Source organism: Cinclus cinclus, chromosome Z (genome assembly GCF_963662255.1).
Source record: "Cinclus cinclus chromosome Z, bCinCin1.1, whole genome shotgun sequence".
Classification (NCBI taxonomy): Eukaryota; Metazoa; Chordata; class Aves; order Passeriformes; family Cinclidae; genus Cinclus; species Cinclus cinclus.
Genome location: NC_085084.1, coordinates 77,445,411 through 77,462,282, shown reverse-complemented (window position 1 = coordinate 77,462,282; position 16,872 = coordinate 77,445,411). Strand labels below are relative to the sequence as shown.

The 16,872-nt window shown below is 47.5% G+C and overlaps 2 protein-coding genes across 2 annotated transcripts in view; one reads left to right on the top strand and one right to left on the bottom strand.

The window, feature by feature from the left end:
• The window catches only part of UBAP2 (ubiquitin associated protein 2), a 148,735-nt gene that overhangs the window by 65,526 nt on the left and 66,337 nt on the right, over positions 1 to 16,872 (bottom strand). Inside the window, exons 18-21 of the mRNA XM_062514000.1 lie at positions 14,455 to 14,521; positions 13,588 to 13,783; positions 12,249 to 12,340; positions 11,324 to 11,371 (exon numbers count right to left, since the gene is read on the bottom strand). Coding sequence (XP_062369984.1) covers positions 11,324 to 11,371; positions 12,249 to 12,340; positions 13,588 to 13,783; positions 14,455 to 14,521 — 403 coding nt within the window. The remainder of the gene's footprint in view (positions 1 to 11,323; positions 11,372 to 12,248; positions 12,341 to 13,587; positions 13,784 to 14,454; positions 14,522 to 16,872) is intronic.
• LOC134056592 (interferon-like) lies at positions 2,107 to 2,688 on the top strand. Its single transcript, XM_062513423.1, has one exon. It carries the CDS (start codon positions 2,107 to 2,109, stop codon positions 2,686 to 2,688), a length of 582 nt encoding a protein of 193 aa, XP_062369407.1.

Below are 16,872 nucleotides of genomic sequence, written 5' to 3'. Positions count from 1 at the left end.
TGCGCCAAGAAGCCCTGCTGCAAACAGCCCCTGCCCACTCTTCCCAATGGCACCTGCCCAAGCACCATCCCGCAGCAACCCCTTTGGAAAAACACTGCTAGCTTTTGGCCAGCCCCAAAAATGCCAACACCCTAGAGGCTGGAAAGAACCGCTGCGGCTCATCTGCCTTATCCACACCGTGCTCCAGCCATCCAAACCATGCCTCTCTGACTTAGACACAAGGACGTCGTGCGGGACAGCGTCAAACACTTTGCACGATTCCAGGCACGCCACGTCGCTCCCTCTTGCCCCTGTCCAACAGTGCTGTGCAGAGCCCTGACCACAGAACATCACCAAAACTGCCACCAATGGCCAGCTTCCACTTTGGAAAGCCATCTTCCCTGTTACCAATCACCTCCTTCTTCTCCATACACATTAGCGCAATTTCCCTTGCCCGGAGAAGCAGCCTCATCGCCTTGCCGGGAACAAAGCTCACACTCGCTGCTCCGTAGTTCCCACGCTCTCCTGCTTTTCCCTTTGTAAAAACAGCGCCTAAATTCCCCTTCTTCCACTTCCCGGGCACTTTGACTGACACACACCAGTTCCCAAAAACGATCCACGCCGGCCTAGCAACTCCATCTGACAATTCCCTCCTCACAGGACTCACAGCTGAATCTCACCAGGACCCGGGCACTTCCACATACTCAGGTTCCCTGCATGGCCTCAACCCTCATCCTATCCTACACCGGCCGTGGGACCTTCTTGCTTCATGCAGGGCTCCCACCGTTTGCCTTGCACGACTTCCGCAGTGCCGCTGCAGCTCACTCACACACAAGGCTGCAACCACCGACTCGTCCCCACAGCCTCTTTTCCCTGAAAGTCTAAAACTTTCAAATCCCACGATCCACTCAAAGGGACAATCCCGCCATGGCCCCAACAGGCCAGCCCTTATCATCCCCACGCAGATCTGAAAATACCACCAATTCCTCTTCACCGCTCCCCACAGTTCGGGCCTTTCTTTCAAGGCATCTGAAACTCCCGGCAAGTCTTCTCGACCCCAGCTCAGGAAGCTCAGCTCCCCCAGCCTTTCTCACAAGCGACGTGCTCTGCTCCCCTCTGCATCCGCACAGCCATCCCCTCCGAGAGCTCCGCACCTCTCATCAACTAGAGAGCGCTGAAGGCGACGCCCTGTCCCAGGGGAGGCCTACGGCAATCCTAAGACACAACTCCGTTGCTTTGACGGACGACACTCTCCTTTCGCTCTCTGGCTGCCTCATCCACACAAGCAAGGCAAACACAACCGCGCCCTCACTCTGGGGCTGAACACACAGGACCACAGACACCGAGCAAGAAACACACGAGCAGCAAAGCTCTTCCTCTTTTCCTACTCCTTCCTCACTGAGCCTCCTTTCTCACGGCTTGCTGCCCTGACACCTCCGCTTCCAAGACTGCACCTACGGCACCTCCACGCACAAACAACTCCTGGCCTCCAAAGCCCACGCACAGCCCCTTGCACACTGCCACTGCCCCGGGCGTTCACTGCATAACCCGCCTGAGATACCCAGGCCCGGCCCACCTGACATCACTGCACATCCTCAGCAACCACAAAAGGAAAACGGTGGCTAAGATGAAAAGAAAGGCAAGCCACAACGTGAAAGGAAAAATGACCACAGCCACCAGCAGGCCTTTGCAGGTGGAAACCAAGCTTAGGCACAAAGGAGACTTCAGCTGCTCCCTACAGGCCCTAAAGCTGGCGCTGCAGCTGAAAGGGAACAGCCAGCACCCCTCCGAAACACACCTGACCCTGACGCCTCTGAGGCAGCGCTTTCACAACCCCGTTCACCCGCTACTGCCGCTCTTCCACGACACGCCACCGCCACCACAATCCCCAACCACGGACACCCCAACAAAACACTGCCCCGAGACCACCACAGCCACCAGCCCAGACTGGAAAGCGCGGGCGGAAACTCCCAGCAATCAGAAAGCGATGAAGGGAAAGCTGCTGCCGTACAAAGCCGCACGCCCGGCAGCACCCCAAGCACAGCCGCCACCGGCACCACCAGCGCTAGCCAGCCAGCCTCACCAGGCTCCTGCCCAGCACCGCCCGACAGCACCCACACCCCCACCATGCCCGCGCCCACAGCCCCACAGCCATGCCTGCCGCACGCAGCCCCGGCGCTCCTGCTCCTCCTCACCGCTCTCGCCACCACCCTCGCCTGCCAGCAGCTCTGGACACACCACGACACCTTCCCCGACGACGCCCTGCGCCTCCTCCAGGACATGGCTCCCAGCCACACGCAGCCCTGCCACCTCCAAGAGCCGCCCTGCTTCCCCGACACCCTCCTGCACAGGAACCTCCACCCGCACCAAGCCGCCGCCACCGCCCTACGCATCCTCCAGCACCTCTTCCACACCCTCAGCAGGAGCAGCAGCAGCCAGCACTGGCCCAGCCAGGCTCACAACGACCTCCTCAACAAACTCCAGCACCACATCCACCACCTCGAGCAGTGCCTCCCCGACAACGCCAACGCCACCACGCTCTTCAAAGGACCACGCAACCCGCTGCTCACCATCAACAAGTACTTCAGGGACATCCAGCTCTTCCTCCACGCCCACAACCACAGCGCCTGCGCCTGGGACCACGTCCGCCTCGAAGCTCGCGCCTCTCTACAGCACCTCCACAGCCTCACACGCACCATGCGCCGCTAGCACAAACACCCACACACCAACCCAGCCCCACGCCCCCACACCTGCGCCCCAAACCCACCTCACCCCCCAGCCTGGGACAACGCACACGCCTCTACCCGCTCCACGGCACCCGCAGACTACAACCACTGCGTCTCCATTGATACAGCCTCTGCCAGGGATTCGGACAACGGACTTGCTCTGCTTATTTACAGAACGACTTATTTATTTATTTAATTATTTATTTAATTATTTATTTAATTATTTGTTCAACTATCTCTTTATTGATTCACCTATTTATTTTTCTACTCGCTCACTTACTTATGCCACAGAAAAGAAAGACCTACGACAAAAAGGCACTCGCCACCACCTCTCCTCTCACTAGCTTTGTACTAGCATCTCCCTGGGCGAAGTCGTCTCCACTGAACACATACTCTTAAGTCGTGATCCTAACTGGCTCTTGCATATCCCCTCTAACCTCTACTCACTGGCAGCGGATGAAGGAGAATCTTGCATTAACGTTTTTGTAAAAACATCTTTTGTTATTCAATATCATCTTTATAGTTTTGTCTTGGGCTCTTTTTTCCTTAGTATTTTACACCTCCCTTCCTGACTATCGAATCTCTAGGCTTCTGGACAGATAAGGCATGGATCTATTTGAGAAGGTCTTCTAGCAGTCCACAGAGACAATCAGAGTATCAGAGTGCTTCTGCTATGAAGACCGCTAACAAAATTTGGGCTCTTCATCCTGGAGAAGGCTCCAGGATGTCTTTACTGTGGCCTTTCAACATTTCAGTATACCTTACAAAAAAAAAAAAAAAAAATCCAGATTTTGAACTGCATCTCCTGTTACACGCAATGGTCTGCAGGGAATGTCCCTAAACTGAAATAGAGTAGGTTTGTATCAGGCATTTTGATGAAATTCTTTACTATGAGGACTGTGAAGCACTGGAACAAGTCCTAGGGGCAGCCAGATTACTGCATCCCTGAAATATTCAAGACCAGTATGGATGGATCTTTGTTCAATGTGGTCCAGGAGAAGGTTTCCCTTCCCATGGTAGAGGTGCTTGCAACCAGATTACCTCTTCCAACATAAAACTTCAGGACTTATGCTGAAGTTTTGGAGGACTGTGGAACCAAAATGGGAACAGGGAAGACAATGAGGAGGGAGGAGCAGAAGTGTGACGGCACAGAAAGCAATCCCACTCCCATGCCTCCTATGCCGCCTGGGAGATAAAGTTAGAGACGTTTATGAGTGAAACAGTCCAGGAAACCATGAGAGGTGAAGGAAACATGTTCTACAGATTTGGGTTTATTTCATTATCTACTTGCCTGTGGCCTTGATTTATTTGCTAATAAGTTAAACTATTTTCCCCAAGTCAAATCTCTCTTGCCCATGACCATAACCAGTGAGTAATTTCTCCCTGCACTTACCTCACCCTACATGCCTTTCAGGATCTATTTTCTCCCTTGACCAGATGAGGTGGGAAGTGATAGAGAAGCTTGGTAGCCACCATGCATCTAGCTGGTGTTAACACATAACAATATCTGTCTCCTGGCCCTGTAACTTCAAATATTTTGCATTTTGTTGCCACAAAAAGAATTCCACGCATTTCAGCTGACAGTTCTTCGAGTATTGTGACTTTCTCTGGCAAAAGTCTTTATCCATGTTCTCAGCTTTGGCTTTTTTTAAATTCAGGGTCTGCAGTCTGACAGGGCCTTGTCTGAGTCATCCCTGTACTCACCTTTAAACTGACTGGCTGCTCCAAGCTCTACACAGTATACTTAGTACTTATTTGGGCCTTAAATTACGGCATTGTTGGGGGTTGGTTCTCTCCCTTTTCCCTCTGTGGAATTTTCCCCATTGTCATGCTAAGATACCTGTTGACTGGGCCCTGGTGACAAGGGGGAGGGGACGGGAGGGAAGAGGGAAGCCCCGCGAGATTCAAACAGCCAGAAGAGGAAGCGGAAGGCTGGGTCTCGGCCCATTTCCCCCGCGGAGTTCGGAGGAGAAGGACGATCGCCGCCTCCTGCCTCTCTGTCCCATCCCAGCGTCGGGAAACCACCATCGGACCCTGCCCTGCTCTCTTCTCGCTGTGAACTACCACCATCCAGCACTCTGCTGAGCACCAGGACCCACACCGTGAGCGGAGGGCTCTCTCCATCTCTCTCTCCCCCTGGGACAGCGCTGCCACCACCCCCAGCCCTCCTGCAGCTCTGCGGGACCCGCCCGCCCCCAGCACCGGGAACTGCAGCTCAGGGAAAAGGTGCCTGTAGCAAAAAAACACTGGGACTGAGTTACTGTTCTGTTTGTGGGTAATTTCACAGCTGTTGTTGTTGTTCTTGTTTGTCGTGTTAGGTATACTAGTAAAGAACTGTTATTCCTACCCCCATATCTTTGCCTGAGAGCTCTCTTAATTCCAAAATTATAATAATCGGAAGAATCACTTTTTTTTTTTCAGTCCAAAGGGAAGCTTCTGCTTTCCTTAGTAAACACCTGTCTTTCAAACCAGGACAGATTTTGGCCACCCAACATGGGGCCCGAGGGCATTGAGAGAAAAGGGTGAAAAAGGAATAACAGCTCTTGAGTTACCTCAGTTTTGTGTTAGGTGGCATCATGTTGTCCAGCTTACCGTGGTTTGGGCTCCATGTGGCCACAGCTTTATCTCTCCCATTTGCAATCCCTTACTTGAACATGGGTGCTATAACTCAGGCTGCTGTAACTATTATCCAGTTCCTTTTGTGGGCTGATAACGTGAGAAATTAATGGATTTTTAACTTCCTCTGGAAGGTGGGCACATGGATTCAGGGCTATCACACTCTAACTGTATGTTTTTGGGGCTACTTTAATAATGGTACATACTGTGAGGATATGGCACCAGGAAAAATTTTGTCCCAACCCCTTACACAGTTTTTTGGGTCTGCTCCACCAGCTTTTAAAGGATTCAAATCTCTTCTAAGCAGTAATGATGTCATAGAGGGCTGACATTGCTAATAGGCCTTGTAAACCTGTTCTATTTAATATTCCGAGATGAGGGGAGATTGACCTGGATGACAACCCTGATATGTCCCCCAAGAAATAGGGATTCTGCCCCAGAGCCTGGCTCTGCCCCAGAGACTACGGATTCTGCCCCAGAGCCTGACCCTGACCCTGCCCCTACTCCTGCCCCAGAGACTAAGGATTCTGCCCCAGAGCCTGACCATGCCCCTGCCACAGAGACTAAGGATTCTGCCCCAGAGGCTAAGGATGTTGCCCCTGAGCCTGACTCTGCCCCAGAGCTCACCTCAGAAAGGAACCATCCAGAGTGGGTGGGGTTTCTAGTGAAGGAGATGGGCCAAATGCTGAAGGAGTACCTTTCCCCAGCTCTTGAGAAACTCTCCCCCTGCCTTAAAAAGGGAGAACCTGATGGTGCAACAGTGGAACCCACAGATGTTACATCTCGCCAGGTTCCTTCCAGCTGAACTGCAAGGGCACTCACAGCCAGCAGCAGTTGCCCCTGTGGAAACTAGAAAGTCTAAGGTGAAAACAAAGCACCTGGATAATAAGGACCAGAAAACAGGGCCCTCACAACCAGCAGGGGAGCCAGAGGTTGAGATCGTCACAGAGTCCCTGTCATACGAGAGTCTCCGTAATCTACATAAAGATGTTGTACGAAGGGGCCGTGAGGCTTTTACAACGTGGTTACTGCGGGTCTGGGACCTTATGGGTACAGGTGTGCAGCTGGATGGTACTGAGGCAAGGAATTTGGGACCCCTGACCCAGGACTCAGGTGTGGATCACATATTCGTAAGGGAACCAGGCCCCCTTTCCCTCTGGGAGCAGCTTTTAATGAGTGTAAGAGAGAGGTTTGTCCATAGAGAGAGAATGCAGGAGCACCACCATAGAATGCGCTGGAAGACCCTTGAGGAGGGGATCCAACAGCTGAGAGAAGTGGCAATACTGGAGGTACTCTTTGGGTGGGGTGGACAACATGACAATGACCCCGACAAGGTCAGGTGCACAGGGCAGATGTTGTGGAATCTGGCACACCTGGGGCCATCTCAATACACCACATTCATTGCAGCCATTAATGCTGACAACAACCAAGAGACAGTGGGTTCTGTTGCCAATAGGCTCAGAAATTTTGAGAGTACAATGAACGGCCCAATGCAGGCTCAGGTCTCAGCTGTGATTAGGGAACTCAAAGAGGAGATGAGAGAGATGAGGGAGGAGATGAGGAAGGTCAGTGCAGCACCAGTGCGAGTCACAGATCCCAGAGTTAGAGCCCAACGTCCCCCAGCTAGGGATAGAGGATACACCCCACGAGCTGACCTGTGATTCTTTCTGCATGACCATGGGGAAGACATGAGAAGGTGGGATGGGAAACCCACTTCTGCCCTGGCAGCGCGGGTGCGTCAACTCAGGGAGGGAAACACTAACCAAGGGAGCTCCACTAAAGTGAAGGTAGCCTCAACTTCCCATAACCAAGATGCAGGGTATTACAAAAGGGAGGATGGTTTGTCAGATCCCCTTGAGGGAACCTCCAACATGTATGCCCAGGAAGGAAATAATAACCAGTGCTAGAGGGGCCCTGCCTCTAGCCAGGGAGAGGCACGGGAAAACCGGGTCTTTTGGACGGTGTGGATCTGATGGCCTGGCACATCAGAGCCACAAAAACATAGGGCATTAGTTGACACTGGTTCACAGGTCACCCTAATACCATCAGAACATGTGGGGGAAGAGCCTGTTTCTATTGCTGGGGTGACAGGGGGATCACAGGAATTGACTTTGCTGGAGGCTGAGGTGAGCCTGACTGGGAAGGAGTGGCAGAAGCATCCAATTGTGACTGGCCCAGAGGCACCGTGTATTCTAGGCATAGACTTCCTCAGGAATGGCTATTACAAAGACCCAAAGGGACTCAGGTGGGCTTTTGGAATAGCTGCTGTAGAGGCAGAAAACATTAAGCAATTGAACACCTTGCTTGGACTGTCAGAGAACCCATCTGTAGTGGGACTCCTGAAGGTGAAGGAGCAGCAAGTGCCAATTGCCACCTCCACAGTGCACCACCAGCAGTACAGGACAAACCGAGATGCCGTGATCCCCATCCACAAGATGATCCGTGAGCTGGAGGGCCAAGGGGTGGTCAGCAAAACCCACTCACCCTTCAACAGCCCCATCTGGCCTGTGCGCAAGTCTGACGGAGAATGGAGATTGACTGTGGACTATCGTGCATTGAATGAAGTGACTCCACCGCTGAGCGCTGCCGTGCCGGACATGCTGGAACTCCAGTACGAGCTGGAGTCCAAGGCAGCAAAGTGGTACGCCACCACTGACATTGCCAATGCATTTTTCTCCATTCCTCTGGCAGCAGAGTGCAGGCCTCAGTTTGCTTTCACCTGGAGGGTCGTGCAGTACACCTGGAACCGACTGCCCCAGGGGTGGAAACACAGCCCCACCATCTGCCATGGACTGATCCAGGCTGCATTGGAAAAGGGTGAAGCTCCAGAACATCTGCAATACATTGATGACATCATTGTGTGGGGGAACACAGCAATGGAAGTATTTGAGAAAGGAGAGAAGATCATCCAGATTCTGCTGGGAGCCGGTTTTGCCATCAAGAGGAGCAAAGTCAAAGGTCCTGCCTGAGAGATCCAGTTCCTGGGAGTAAAGTGGCAAGACGGGCGGCGCCAAATCCCCACTGAGGTCATCAATAAGATCACCACGATGTCTCCACCAACCAACAAGAAGGAAACACAAGCTTTCCTAGGTGCCATAGGCTTTTGGAGAATGCACATTCCTGAGTACAGCCAGATCGTGAGCCCTCTCTACCTGGTCACCCGGAAGAAGAACGAATTCCACTGGGGCCCTGAGCAGCAGCAAGCCTTTGCCCAGATCAAGCAGGAGATCGCTCATGCTGTAGCCCTCGGCCCAGTCAGGACAGGACCAGAGGTGAAGAATGTGCTCTACTCTGCAGCTGGGAACAAGGGCTTGTCCTGGAGCCTTTGGCAGAAGGTACCTGGTGAGACCCGAGGCCGTCCTCTGGGATTCTGGAGCCGAAGTTACAGAGGGTCTGAAGCCAACTACACCCCAACAGAGAAGGAGATCTTGGCTGCTTATGAAGGAGTTCAAGCTGCCTCAGAGGTGATTGGCACAGAAGCACAGCTCCTCCTGGCACCCCAACTACCAGTGCTGGGGTGGATGTTTAAAGGGAAGGTCCCCTCTACCCACCACGCCACCGATGCCACATGGAGCAAGTGGATCGCCCTCATCACACAGCGCGCCCGTATCGGAAACCCAAATTGCTCTGGGATTTTGGAAATAATTACAAACTGGCCAGAAGGTGAAAATTTTGGTCTGCTTATAAGTGGGCATGAGACCGAGGGGTGGATCTCACCATGGACAGTATTTCCCAGGTTATCCATAACTGTGAGACGTGTGCTGCCATCAAGCAAGCCAAGCGAGTGAAGCCCCTCTGGTATGGGGGGCGGTGGTCCAAATATAAGTATGGGGAGGCCTGGCAGATTGACTACATCACACTGCCTCAGACACGCCAAGGCAAGCGCTACGTGCTGACCATGGTAGAAGCCACCACTGGATGGTTGGAGACCTACCCTGTGCCTCATGCCACTGCACTCAACACCATCCTGGGCCTGGAAAAACAAGTCCTTTGGAGACATGGTACTCCTGAGAGAATTGAGTCAGACAATGGGACTCATTTCAAGAACAGCCTCATAAACACCTGGGCCAGAGAACACGGCATCGAGTGGGTGTACCACATTCCTTATCACGCACCAGCGGCTGGGAAAGTGGAACGGTGCAATGGGCTGCTTAAAACCACCTTGAAGGCACTGGGTGGGGGGACTTTCAAGAACTGGGAGATGAATCTACCAAAGGCCACATGGTTAGTGAACACCTGAGGTTCCACTAACCGAGCAGGCCCTGCCCAGTCTGAGCCCTTGAGAACACCAGATGGGGACAAGGTTCCAGTGGTGCACATGAGAGGTATGCTAGGAAAAACTGTTTGGGTGAACTTTGCCTCCAGCAAAGACAATCCAATTCGTGGGGTGGTCTTTGCTCAAGGGCCAGGTTGTACCTGGTGGGTGATGCAAAGGGATGGAAAGACCAGATGCATACCCCAAGGAGACCTTGTTTTAGGGTGAACTACCTACAATACTGTGCCTGTATCTGTAACTGTATGGATGTCTATAATTTGAAGATTTTAATTTGATTTGGCATGATGGTAGGGGAAAATTCGGGGTGGATAATGTTGAGGGTTAGTTCTCTCCCTTTTCCCTCTGTGGAATTTTCCCCATTGTCATGCTAAGATACCTGTTGACTGGGCCCTGGTGACAAGGGGGAGGGGACGGGAGGGAAGAGGGAAGCCCCGCGAGATTCAAACAGCCAGAAGAGGAAGCGGAAGGCTGGGCCTCGGCCCATTTTCCCCGCGGAGTTCGGAGGAGAAGGACGATCGCCGCCTCCTGCCTCTCTGTCCCATCCCAGTGTCGGGAAACCACTATCGGAGCCTGCCCTGCTGCCTTCTCGCTGTAACCTGCCACCATCCAGCACTCTGCTGAGCACCAGGACCCACACCGTGAGCGGAGGGCTCTCTCCATCTCTCTCTCCCCCTGGGACAGCGCTGCCACCACCCCCAGCCCTCCTGCGGCTCTGCGGGACCTGCCCGCCCCCAGCACCGGGAACTGCAGCTCAGGGAAAAGGTGCCTGCAGCCAAAAAACACTGGGACTGAGTTACTGTTCTGTTTGTGGGTAATTTCATAGCTGTTGTTGTTGTTCTTGTTTGTCTTGTTAGATATACTAGTAAAGAACTGTTATTCCTACCCCCATATCTTTGCCTGAGAGCTCTCTTAATTCCAAAATTATAATAATCAGAAGAATCACTTTTTTTTTTTCAGTCCAAAGGGAAGCTTCTGCTTTCCTTAGCAAACACCTGTCTTTCAAACCAGGACAGGCATTCATCCAGTCTTCCCAGACCACTGCTCAGTGCTCTATTTCTGCCTCTACAGATACACTGCATCCATCTAGTATGCATCTGTTCTCAGCTGCCTAGTACTAAACCTTTTCTCCAAGTTCCTTACCCTACATTTCTGATAGGAAAATTCTTTATCACTTTTCAATCTAGATTGAGGCCCTTTTTGAATCCATCTGAGAGCTCAGTCTGTCTCACATGCCATTTGCATTCTGGATCCAGATAAGGAAAAAAAACTTTGCACACTCTCCCTTCTGCAGCTCACCTACATTTGTTGCCATGATGCATATGCTAAGATCTATACCTATAGGTATAGCACACCTAAAGCCTGTCAGATACACCTACTGGCTACCAACCTGTGTACTTGCTGTTCAACCTTACCTCTTAGTAGAAGAAAGTACTTTAGACTTCAACTAGATGAGACAAAATGTTACCATGTTGCTACAAAAACTAGAAATTTCTCCACTCAGGAGCACAGAGTACACTTGTGTCTATTTAGAGATTTTGCAGCTGAACAAATGCATGATGCAACAGTTGCTCTGTACCAGTTAACACAATCCTTATGCAAATTTAAAAATAAAGAATACAGAACATAAAGAAGATCTCTTAACCACCATTAAATGAACCAATTTATGTAGCACCAATGATCAACAGTGAAGACAAATTGTTTAAAATTAAGTAAGTCATTTACTTACCATTGGCAGTCTGGATTGAAGCATCTGGAGATCATCATAACCATAAATCTGCTTAAAGACAGATAAAAATACAACATCATTATAGTACTTTTTTCTGATGCTGATCAGTTGGGGAACTTTGAATTGAGCTTGACTTAAGCCCAGTCTTATGTCACGTTGTGCTATCATGGGGCACTGTTGCATTTCAAGGAGAGCAGAACTGAAGTTAAAAAGGCTTGTCACTCTGATGTTGTTTCCTAGTGACAAAGTCCTCTGAGGAGTCTGACTGTCCCATCTTCAACACAGTTCTCATAGACGCATCATTCCTGAACTTAGGAAAAATCTCCTGGGCATTCAGATTTGGGAGTAAGAACAACACCCCTCTTGGCTATAATATTGCTTCAAAGAGCATTAAGATTAAAAAGTTGATGACTTGACCACAACACAACCTCCTGGGTATCTCCTCAGATTCAATTTGATATAGAAAAGGTACTCATATTAAGGTTTGAATTCAAAAAACAGATAACCAAAAATAGATTGATGCTGGTTAGACGTCAAAAAGTTATGTGCAGTCTTTCAAACCATAACAGACAGGACACATGGCACATTTTAGTCACTGCTATGGCAAATCCACTCCAGTAACACAAACCTAAAGAAGCCTAAATTTATTCAAAGGGTCTAAAACCTGTTCACACTAAAAACCATTGACACACCCATATTTAGCTGAAACAGCAGCCAGATCAGGTCTGTACCAAAAGCTCTGCAGTTTACAATCAACAGTAAGCATCTACTGAGCATATTTCTGACATTCTTTAGCATTTGGAACAAGAATTCTACGTGCAACATGTGCCACCAGAAATGCCTTGGCATAGACAGTAGCAGGTGTGGAGGGCCCACTTGTGCCAAGGGCTAAGAAATCAAAGACAGAAACAAGGAAACTGCTTACTGGGTAGGCAGGCAGAAGTCCTCCAGGTCCCACAATATACTGGTTATGCAACAAGGGTGGTACACCTTGGGGCAGGTTTGGGGGAGCTTTGCCTGCAGAATCAAAATACAGACACTTTAACAAGCCTTTAGAAAAGAAAAGGCTTCAGCACTGAGACAAGATAGCTCACAAGTTGTGGCAGCTGCACCATCTTAGATTATAAAAAGGGGATTTTGTGATGTTTGATAAACATGCTCAAAATAGCCTGAAGAGTTTAACCATGCCTCAAGGGAGGGAAAACATGGGCTTACTTAAGCCTGAAAACAGTCCTATCAGAAATAGCCTGATTTTGTCATTTAGTTTGTCCCAGAGGATTACAAGAATTACAGAAACTTCTCTTTTTATCATTCCTTTCCTGAAGGCAAATTTAGAAATCATTCTCAATCTGAGAGAACAAATTCTAGCCTTTCATTTCCTGTTCTGCCAACACATTCCTTTTATCACCAGCAACAGACTGGAAAGCACTAAATGTTGCCAGCATGCTTCCTGTGGGTGACTTACTACAGCTAGGAACAGCAAACAGAAGACTGAAATGGTTTCAGCTGCCTTCACGAAGCAGTGCTAGAAAGCAGAACAGTAAAAGAACAATGTACTTTGGCCAGTTATAAGACACTTCACTTACAAGCCATAGAAATGAGAAATACTTCTGTAACTAAGCCAACTAAGCCTAATCCCTAGTAATAAATACATCACTCACTTCACTCTATAAGATTTCCTTGTAGCAGTTCAGGATCATCAGAGAAGAAAGAGAATTTAGCATCACCTCCACTTCAGTGCTAGAAGCCTCCCATCCCTCTTTCTCCATGGACCCTCCTTCGCAAGTGCTACTCACAATGGCCCAGACATTTCTTTCCTTTCTGTAGAAGCGGCAGTAGAGATGTGATATATGCTAATGAGGACACTGCAGTATATTCTGATACTGCCAAATGAATTCAAGTCACAGAAAAGTCTGAAACTAAAGCTTATGTGAATTCATAGTGAGAAGCTGATCACAGCTTGGGATACAAACTGGGTGAATTTGCTAGTCCAAAAAGTCCCAAGTCAGAACTTCTCTGGTGTGTATTTATAAATCTCTTTGGGGATGGAATGTGCTATATAAATGCCATATAACACCCTAACATATATTTCAAATACATAAAACCAGGCAACTTTATTTCATAAGCCAGCAAATACAGCATGCTGGAAATGCCAGTGAAGAGTGCAGACTTCTTAGCGTTGTTATGGCAGGTGAGATGCTCAACTGACAGCCCTGCTGTCTGAAATCCTCTGTGTATCCATGTGATCTGTCAATATTGCCAACCTGAAGACACTAATGGAGCTGCCCGTGTGGTAGCAGCTGGTATAGACACACTGGTAACACTCAGGCCAAGGCTGTTTGTAGTGTTCATACTGCTTGCCATGCTGACAACCGAGGAGGTGGTGCTAGTGGCTGAGGTTGAAGCAGTTGAAAAGGTTGTTGAGGGCTGGAGCGAAGTTGTGTTTTCAATACTAGTGTGCTAGAAAAGGAGACAAAAAGAATGAGGATCACAGAGCCAATAAACCACAGTGGAAGATGCTGGGAAGAAGGGGAAAAACCAAAACAAATCCAACAAAAACTTTTAAAATAACAGCAGCACATGCAAAAGATACACATTATCTATGTACCAAGCAAGCAACTAAGTTGCATGCTTGTGATGTTTTTGTGATTTAAATAAAATTATTGTATGAGAGCTAAACTCAAATTGCTATACCAACACAAAATTGTAATACAGTAACTCAAACATAATGTATTTCATTCTATCACCTGCATTTTTGTCACGTAACCTCTCTAGTGCAGACTGCTAGCAATCCATATTTTAGAGACATTTCAGATTGCCACTTGGAATTTTTTGTTTTGTTTTTTTAATAAACTAGTTACACACAATTTTTTTATTATTTCCTCCTCCCTAGCTGGCCTGACAATTTCCCTCACAGCTTTGTGACTGGCAAGTCTCTGCCATAGCTATTCCTGATCAAATCACAGGTGGTTATCACTTTTCCCCCACTAGAGGGCTTACAGTCCTTCTTCCCTGAGATAAGGCTCTTGTTTTGGTTCTTGGGGTACTGAGACACATCCAACTTTAAGAGATGGTCTAATTATTAGGTAAACTATTTGCCAAGTATTTGTTTTAATACTGACAGGACTTACCACATGTGATGTGCTTGAAGACAACACTGAGACAGGAGACAGACTGCTCTGATGATTAGAAAGAGAGCTGGAAGGAAATCGTGAAGAATTAATAAAACTCATTTTCCCTTTTTAAGAAATACAGATATGCAGTAGGACATTAAGTTAAAGAATAAAAATTCTGGGGGTGTGTGCACACCTCTACAGGCACTTTCTCATTTAATTAGTAACCTACTACCTTTTAATGAAAAAATAAAGTACAGAATCATTATTGCTAATAAGAAACATCTAAAACACCATTGATTTGTATTTTTCAATTTACTGTATTGTTGGAAAAACTATAGTTGCTTCATGAACCAAACAGCAATGACTCCACGATACAAAACTCAAAACCAAAACTCAAAATCAAAACAAGGTTCACACAAGCATAAGCCCTGTTTTTCATTCTATCTCTGCTGCTGCTTACCATGGGGGACAGGTTTCAAGTGAGGCAGTGCTTTGGTTTGACTCACTGTGGTGTTTCTCACATTTTGAGCTGCATAACATTAACTCAACCAATTAGAACTACCAGGTATTTGCCCCATAATTAATCCAGAGAGCTTCAAATGTCTTCCTGAAAGGTGACTGAAAATGGCACTTGAACATTTAAACTGACAAGTTATACCTTGTATTTGAGGTAAGCAACGTAACCCACTGTATACAGTATGCAATAAACTGAACCAACATTGAACAAAGGTAACCAAAATGAAGATATGAAATACATGTATATAGTTTAGTGTTCGAAAAATCCCCTCCTTATTAAATAAGAAGCAGGAGAGATCCTAACAACAAAATTAGTTTAGTGCTCTCTCTGGATATAGCCACAAGAAAGCACAACAGTTTTCATACCAAAGCTAACAGCTACATTACATGACCTAATTTAAAGGCAAACACCTCTGGTAGTTCTTCAAGGCATGGGCCCAGAATAAACTTTCAGTTTCATAGCTTAACTTTCAAAACTTTCCCTTCTGCAGGAATTACAGCAACATCATTTTAGGCATCAAGGGAAAACACAGCTCAGTCCAACATAAGAGTTTTATCCCACTCCCTCACCCACTCTTTCCAGCTCTTTTGATAAGCCTTAATTCACCATCTGACCTATGGTAGAGACACAGACCATGGTCACCTTGGCTCTGCCAAGTCGGACGCACTTAAAACTCAGGCATCCTGATGATGGCTTTGTATCTGCCCAACAGCATAGACCCCCAGCTGAAATTGCCATCCCTTTATACAGTTTTTCAACAAGTCAGTGTAAGAAATGTGACCAGTGTAAAGGGAATAGTTCTTGTTTGACATCTTTACTATTTTTTTCAACAAAAAAATACTAGAGTGTTAAAAGAAAATAAACTATGTCCTAGCTGTGAAACAGGAAAAACCTCCTGATATCCCAAATCAGTTTCTTGTATTAACAAATATAGTAAAAATGTAAGTATCAAAAATATAGCTCAATATAGCTTCAGGATGTCATCTTGATGCCTTTTTTGGACTTACCCAAAACAGAAGCCAAACAAAATCAAGATAATAGAAAGTGGCTGTACTTACTGAAGGGCCTTCATGTACATTAAGAGCAGATAAAGCTCCCCCAGGGGCTACACCCAAGCATCAATGACCAGTCATGAGTTTTCATACTTTTTTAAGTTTGGTCCATTTGTGTATTGGGGGGTTAATCTTTCAATTATAGCTTCAGGTAATTAAGTAATTTACCCCAAATTTTCTCCCCACCAACTGACTTCTGTTTATACATTTCAGGGCCTGAGACAGTAAGATTGAGTTCCAGTTCTAGAGAGGAATTGTTTAGTCTGACCCAACTGTGAAGATAGTAGCTAACACTTTATATGGAGTTTAGAGTTATACACTAAAGGATTGCAGGATTACAAATATATGAAAAATAAAAAAGCTAAAATCCTAAGGCATCAAGCTGACTGAGGATGTAACAGACATTCAGAAATACAGAGAGACAATGAGCTGAATTGTGCTAGATGCACTTCCAGGAACACCAATCTGACATTCTGAAGTATCTTATGGAAATACCTTAGAAAAAGAAAACACACACAGTTTCCCTGTGAAATTATTTCTGGGTTTTAATTTTAAGAAGTACAAATACAAATGAGACTACACTATTTCTAACTGACCATGTAGTAAACTGTTAAAGAATTATTTCAAACATATGACACTGAACAAAACCAGCAGGCACAAAGTAGGAAAAATAAACTAGGGAATCAATTTAGCTGATTTAGCTAAAATGATTGAAGCAAACCTCTTAAGCATAAAGCTGTATATGTATCACAAAGCTTGAGGGCAGCAGCTGTTCTGCCAGTAGGAGGCAGCCCAGAACTTATGCAACCAGAAATAGCCTCTTCTCTTCTGAAACGCTCTCTAATTCTGGTTCACATCAGAAAA

What these genes read in the sequence shown, in the direction of transcription:
- LOC134056592 (XM_062513423.1), top strand. Translation starts at nt 2,107, where the DNA reads ATGCCCGCGCCCACAGCCCCACAGCCATGCCTGCCGCACGCAGCCCCG.